Source organism: Entelurus aequoreus, linkage group LG06 (assembly GCF_033978785.1).
Source record: "Entelurus aequoreus isolate RoL-2023_Sb linkage group LG06, RoL_Eaeq_v1.1, whole genome shotgun sequence".
Taxonomy (NCBI): domain Eukaryota; kingdom Metazoa; phylum Chordata; class Actinopteri; order Syngnathiformes; family Syngnathidae; genus Entelurus; species Entelurus aequoreus.
In genome coordinates this window covers 25,163,160-25,170,659 of record NC_084736.1, presented here as the reverse complement: position 1 = coordinate 25,170,659, position 7,500 = coordinate 25,163,160, and the positions used below count along the sequence as shown (strand labels likewise).

Sequence of the window (7,500 nt, the reverse complement as noted above, 5' to 3'; positions counted from 1 at the left end):
ACCTCAACCACCTGCCGCCCGCCTACGAGCTGAGCCTCCAATCAGACTTAAGTAAACACTCTTGACCCCGCCTCTTCAAGTGGATCATAGTAGCACAATGTTTATTCATCCATTCATTCCACATGCTGATATACTGCAGGTTTTAAGTGTTGTACGTGCATACAAATGTTTTAAGTCACATTTCTCTCTCAGGTCATATTTCTCCTCTTTTGTTGAGAAGAATTGTTGTCGGTAAACTTTGCTTTGTGACAAAATGTTAGCTGTTGGCAAATGCACCAAATCCTTGAATTTGAATATTTTTGATTCAGTACATGAAGGATTTATTAACTCACTTTTAATCACATGAACTCACATTTATTCAAATTAACTCACTTGTATTCATATTAACTCACAGTCAATCACATTAAACCACTTTAATATACATGTATTCCCATTAACTCACTTCTAATCCCATTACGTCACATTTAATCACATTAACTCACTTTTAGGCATATTACGTCACATTTAATCACATTAACTCACTTTTAGGCACATTATGTCACATTTAATCCCATTAACTCACTTTTAATCACATTACTTCACTTTTAAACACATTACCTCATATGTATTCACATTGAATCATATTAAATCATTTCAATCACATTAACCCACATTTAATCCCATTAACTCACATTGAATCACACTACCTCACTGTTAATCACATTAACTCACATTTAATCACATAACTCATATATAAGAAGATTCAAGATTCAAGATGCTTTATTGTTGTCCATTCTTTAACATGTACAAGACACATAAGAACTGAAATTTCATTTTCGGCACATGTTATCAACTTAACTTATATTTAATCGTATTTAATCACATTAACACACTTTCAATCGCATTAACTCATTTAATCACATTAACTCATATTTAATCACATTACCTCATATTTAATCACATTAACTAACATTTATACACATTACTCATTTTAATCAAATTACTAATTTTAAACACATTAACTCACATTAAATCACATTAACTCATATTTAATAACATTAACTCACATTAAATCATATTAACTCACTTTTAAACATATCAACTCACATTTAGTCACAGTAACTCCTATTTAGGCACATTAATCACATTAACTCACATTTAATCACATAACTTATTTTTAATCACATTTTATCACCTTAACTTATATTTAATCACATTTAATCGCATTGACTTATATTTAATCACATTAACTCACTTTTAATCACATGACCTCACTTTTCAGCACATTGCATCATATATATTCACATTGAATCATGTTAAATCATTTTAATCACATTAACTCACATTTAATCACATTAACTCAGATTTAATCACAATAACTCACATTTAATCACATTACCTCACTTTTAATTACATTAACTCACATTTAATCATATAACTCATATTTAATCACATGTTATCACCTTAACTTATATTTAATCGTATTTAATCATATTAACACACTTTCAATCGCCTTTTCTCATTTTTAATCACATTAACTCATTTGATCACATTAACTCACATTTATTCACATTAACTCACATTCAAACACATCACTCATTTTAATCACATTACTCATTTTAATCACATTAACTCACAATATATCACAATATCTCAAATTCTATCACATTAAATCATATCGACTTACTTTTTTTTTTTAAATCAACTCACATTTAGTCACATTAACTCCTATTTAGTCACATTAATGACATTAACTCACATTTAATCACACAACTCATATTTAATGACATTTTATCACCTTAACTTATATTTAATCACATTAACTCACATTCAAACACATTACTAATTTTACTCACATTACTCATTTTAATCACGTTAACTCACATTAAATCACATTAACTCATATTTAATCACATTAACTCACATTAAATCATATTAATTCACTTTTAAACATATCAACTCACATTTAGTCACATTAATTCCTATTTAGTCACATTAACTCACATTTAATTGGGGCGGCATGGCATAGTGGGTAGATCGCCCGTGTCAGAAACCTGAGGGTTGCAGGTTCGCTCCCTGCCTCTTACCATGCCGTTGTGTCCTTGGGCAGGACACTTCACCCTTGCCCCCGGTGCCGCTCACACCGGTGAATGAATGTTGAATGAATGATAGGTGGTGGTTGGAGGGGCCATAGGCGCAAATTGGCAGCCACGCTTCCATCAGTCTACCCCAGGGCAGCTGTGGCTACGAAAGTAGCTTACCACCACTAGGTGTGAATGAATGATGGGTTTTTAACATGTAAAGCGACTTTGGGTACTTAGAAAAGCGCTATATAAATCCCATTTATTATTATTATTATTATTATAATCACATAACTCATATTTAATCACATTTTATCACCTTAACTTATATTTAATCGCATTAACCCACTTTCAATCGCATTGACTCATATTTCATCACATTAACTCACTTTTAATCACATTACCTCACTTTTGAGCACATTACTTCATATGTATTCACATTGAGTCATATTAAATCATTTTAATCACATTAACTCACATTTAATCACATTAACTCACATTTAATCACATTAACTCATAATTAATCACATTAACTTACATTTAATCACAATAACTCATAATTACTCACATTACCTTACTTTTGATTACATTAACTCACATCTAATCATATAACTCATATTTAATCACTTGTTATCACCGTAAATTATATGTAATCGTATTTAATAAATGATAAATGGGTCATACTTGTATAGCGCTTTTCTACCTTCAAGGTACTCAAAGCGCTTTGACAGTATTTCTACATTTACCCATTCACACACACATTCACACACTGATGGCGGGAGCTGCCATGCAAGGCGCTAACCAGCAGCCATCAGAGGCAAAGGGTGAAGTGTCTTGCCCAAGGACACAACGGACGTGACTAGGAAGGTAGAAGGTGGGAATTGAACCCCAGTAACCAGCACAGCCACTCTACCAACTTCGCCACGCCGTCCCACATTAACACACTTTCAATCACATTAACTCATATCAATCAATCAATGTTTATTTATGTAGCCCTTAAGGCTGCAGCTAACGATTATTTTTGTATCGATTAATCTATAGATTATTTTTTTCGGTTAATCTATAGATTTTTTTCGATTAATCTATAGATTATTTTTCCTTTTACCGATTATTTTTTTATTCAAAATGAAGATGAAAAAATAAATGTAGGCCAGTTTTTTCAAAAGGCATGGCTTTTATTTACAAAAAAAAAGAAGTATGGCCACTCAGTCAACATTGACAACAACATGACTAAATATTCTGTAATAATGTAAACATTTAAAACTTTTAACATTTAACAAAATTAAAAGTAGCTTATTTGCTTTTTAATGTGCAAATATAAAAGTCAACATCCAGTGCAAATCTTAATATTCTGCAATAGTATAAGCATTTCAAAAGTAAAAGTATTGCTTATTTTGCTTTAAAATGTGCAAAAATAAAGATAAACATCCAATACAAAAAAGTGCAAAACGAAATATTCTGTAACAACAGTGTAAACATTTCAACAAAAGTGAAAGTATTGCTTATTTGCTAAAATGTGCAAAAATTAAGATAAACATCCAATACAAAAAAGTGCCAATCTAAATATTCTGGAGCACTGTAAACATTAAGTATTGCTTTTAAAATGTGCAAAATAAACATCCAGTCCAACACAGTACACAATAACCAATTCTACTCATTCCAGTGAGTGTCTAACAATTGTAATGAAGAAAGGTTAGCATGTCTACATGCTCTGGTTCTTTTCATGTTTACAATATTCCCAGCAGCTGAAAATAGGCGCTCAGAAGGTGTCGATGTGGCTGGAACTGAGAGCTAATTAGCCTTCACCTCAAACCAGGACTGCGAGTGAGCTGAGCTGCAGTTTAAGTTTCTAGAAGGTCAACGGGTTCATAGTGATGTGTAGTAGAATTTCTGACCTTTGACCTATATTGCATGTCTATCAAGAATGTACGCTCACTTAATTTCTCTTCTATTCTGTGCCAGTGGGACAAAGGTGAATATGGAGTTGTGCCAACCTGTCTACAGAATGTTTAGAATTTCCAAATATGACTAAGAGATACAAGGTTGTTTTGGAACAGACAAAACCAAAACAAAACAATCATGACGCATTAGATAACAAACAATGACGCACAAGAGACATATAAAAAATGGCAGAAGACCGGAACTCGACAGTGATTTTGGCTTGTGTGTGTCTTGTTTACTCCGGAGTAACATGTGGTCTGTCTGAACGGCCAACTTAATTCAACCTGCACTTCTGATAATGGGTAAATAAATTTGTTGTACTAAACTACTTTTGTTGCCTGTTTAAGCTTCGGACAATCCACTACAATGTTACTAGTAGTTGACTGGGAGGTGTTTATTATCATTTGGGGAGAGTCCGCTGCCTGATGCTCACCTGCTAAACACCTATCTGCTCGACGCTGAAGCGATGACTACATGCGCTCTGAATACGCACTGCTGATTGACTGCTAACGCTCTGAATACGCACTGCTGATTGGCTGATAATGCTTTCTGTGTACCAATCAGATGGTTGTGTGGGTGGGACAATGCTGCGTGCTGAGACAGAGGCAGAAGGAGCAAAGCAGCTTGTTAACACTTTAGCTTAGAAACTCGTTCGGTACACCCCCATACCGAACCAAAAGCCCCGTACCGAAACGGTTCAATACAAAACACGTACCGTTACACCCCTAGCAGATACAAATGACACATTCATGTTTTTGTGTAATGATGACAACGTATGCTCACGCGGACGATTGACTAGTTGATGGTTTTCTTTTCAAATGTTCGTTCATAGCCGTTGTGCTGCTATGATAGGCCATTTCCGCTCGACACAGTGTGCATACAACAACATTATTAGGCCGTTTATTGAAATACTCCCACACTTTTGACGACTTTTGGCGTGCTTTTTCCCCCCGCTCGCATCGTCTGCTTTGATTGCCTGCTTTGCGCTTCGCCATGACGGTAGTGTGACGTAAATATGCGACGCGTCGACGCACAAAAACGGCGTCGACGTATTTATGTAACCGATGACGTCGACTATGTCGACGCGTCGTTTCAGCCTTAGTAGCCCTAAATCACAAGTGTGATTTAATATTGATATATTTTATCACATTAACTCATATTTGATCACATTAACTCACATGTATTCACATTAACTAACATTAACTCACATCATTCAAACACATTAGTCCTTTTAAATAACATTACTCATTTTAATCACATTAACTCATGTTTTCCTATGTAAGTAAATTAACTCATATTTAATCACATTTGATCACATTAACTCATATTTTCCCATGTAATCACATTAACTCATATTTAATCACATTTGATCACATTAACTCATATTTTCCCATGTAATCACATTAACTCATATTTAATCTCATGACCCGTATTTAATCACATTTAATCTTATTAACTCATATTTTATCACATTTAATCACATTAACTCATATTTAATCACATTTGATCACATTAACTCATATTTAATCACATTTGATCACATTAACTCCTGTTCAATCACATTTGATCACATTAACTCATGTTTCCCATGTCATTACATTAACTCATATTTAATCACATTTAATCACATTACTCATATTTAATCACATTTAATCACATTACTCATATTTAATCACATTTGATTACATTAACTCATGTTTCCCATGTAATCACATTAACTCATATTTTATCACATTTAATCACATTAACTCATATTTGATCACATTAACTCATATTTAATCAGATCGCATTAACTCATATTTAATCACATTACCTGTATTTAATCATTCTTAATCATATTAACTCAAATTAAAATAAATTGAATTAAATTGTAAATCAGGTTCAAACCTATTGAATCACATAACAACACAAATAAAAAAGGTATTCAGTTATATTAAAACCCAGTAATTGACATTAAAACACAATAAAACCCAACAATAAATCATAATAAAACACAAAAAAATGCATTAAATGACATGTTGTCACATGAAAATGTTAGTTAACATTAAATTACATTCAAACCTGATGAAACAATTAAAAACACAATAAGTCACATATAAACATTTTAATCCCAATATAACACCTGAAAAATGTAAATTACATTTCAAATTTAAAAAAAATGTCTTCATGTGTTAAAAAGGAAGAAACAAACATTAATTTGTAGCTTTAATAAAAATGGTTTTGGAAGCATGTCACATGACAGACGCTAATTAGCACTCGTTAGCAACTTCCTTCTGTATCACCGCTCGCCGTCGTGCTAATTGTGATGATGATGATGATGGCGATAATGATGGCGAGGACTCGCCAGCAGCGTTGATGCTGAGTAATGAATCAAGACAGGAAGTGATGCACAGCTAGCAGGTAGTCGTCAGACTGAATCTTTACATCAGGAGGCGGGGCCATGTTGTGTTGAGTGTGATGTCATGCTAAATGTAAAGAAAGATAAGAGAGGCAACGTTGCTATAGACTGAGCGGTCATTAGGAAGGAAAGGGGGCGGAGTCAGGTGAGAGAAATAACTCCTCCGCCTTGTGCCTTGACCGATGACATCATCACGCACGATGACCATCAATGTCGGCCATCTTGCGCTCTCTGTCTCTAGTTTGTCCTGACGAGATTGTTTTGTGTGTCAGGTGACAAGGACGTGGATGACTTCTATGGCAGGAAGCATCACCACGCTGACTTTGGCGGCCGAGGCCCCGCCCACATGATGAAGATGAACGACCTGCCCCATCACCACCAGCAGCGTCAGCGCCCTCGCCGCGTGCAGCGGGCCTTGTCCCAGGACCACGTCCTGTCCCCGCCCAGGACGCCGCGCCGCGGGGACTACGGCCTGTCCTCGTACGGCGCGGTGGCGGCGGCGGCGTACGGGAGCAGCCGCCACCTCTCGGACGAGCAGCTACTGTCGGCGGACCGCCTGCACTCCCAGGATCCTCTGCTGTCGCCCGCCATGCGGCGTGACAAGTTCCGAGAGAAGGCCATGGCGCGCGCCATGTCCCACGCCGACATGCTGCTCCCCACCACGCCCGTCATGGACCGCCACAAGATGACCAAGATGCACTCTCAGCCCGGCGACGCCTACAATACGCTGACGATCAGCCAGCACGCCAGCGCCGGCAAGAGGCAGGCCTTCGCCTCGCGGCGGACGCACACGGTGGACCACCTGCAGTTCATCCCGGGACACCACCACACGTACCGCGGCGGGAAGAACGAGGTGACCGTTTGACCGCTTCCTGCTCCTCAGCTTCCTGCTGCCGGCGATAGTCAAAAGGGCTTGAAGCGGCGCCACGGCGAGGGATCCTCCGTTTTGTAACTGAACCTGTGAGGCTTGAGTTGGCCCCGCCCATCAGGAGGCGGGCTGGACGGTTAACAAGCACAACGTTAGCGTTCATGCTAGCAAAGACTGTAAATAAGCTTCTTGCGTCCTTCTAGATCAGGGGTGTCCAAACTTTTTCCAATGTG

General features: G+C 37.1%; 1 protein-coding gene across 2 annotated transcripts in view; it reads left to right on the top strand.

Annotated features, from left to right (window-relative positions):
- The window catches only part of LOC133652024 (protein shisa-6-like), a 130,703-nt gene that overhangs the window by 123,127 nt on the left and 76 nt on the right, over positions 1-7,500 (top strand). For both annotated transcript variants that reach the window (XM_062050332.1, XM_062050331.1), the window contains exons 7-8: positions 1-51; positions 6,672-7,500. The exon at positions 1-51 is cut by the window's left edge and continues 78 nt beyond it; the exon at positions 6,672-7,500 is cut by the window's right edge and continues 76 nt beyond it. In XM_062050332.1, coding sequence (XP_061906316.1) covers positions 1-51; positions 6,672-7,264 — 644 coding nt within the window. In that variant the 3' untranslated portion in view covers positions 7,265-7,500. The remainder of the gene's footprint in view (positions 52-6,671) is intronic.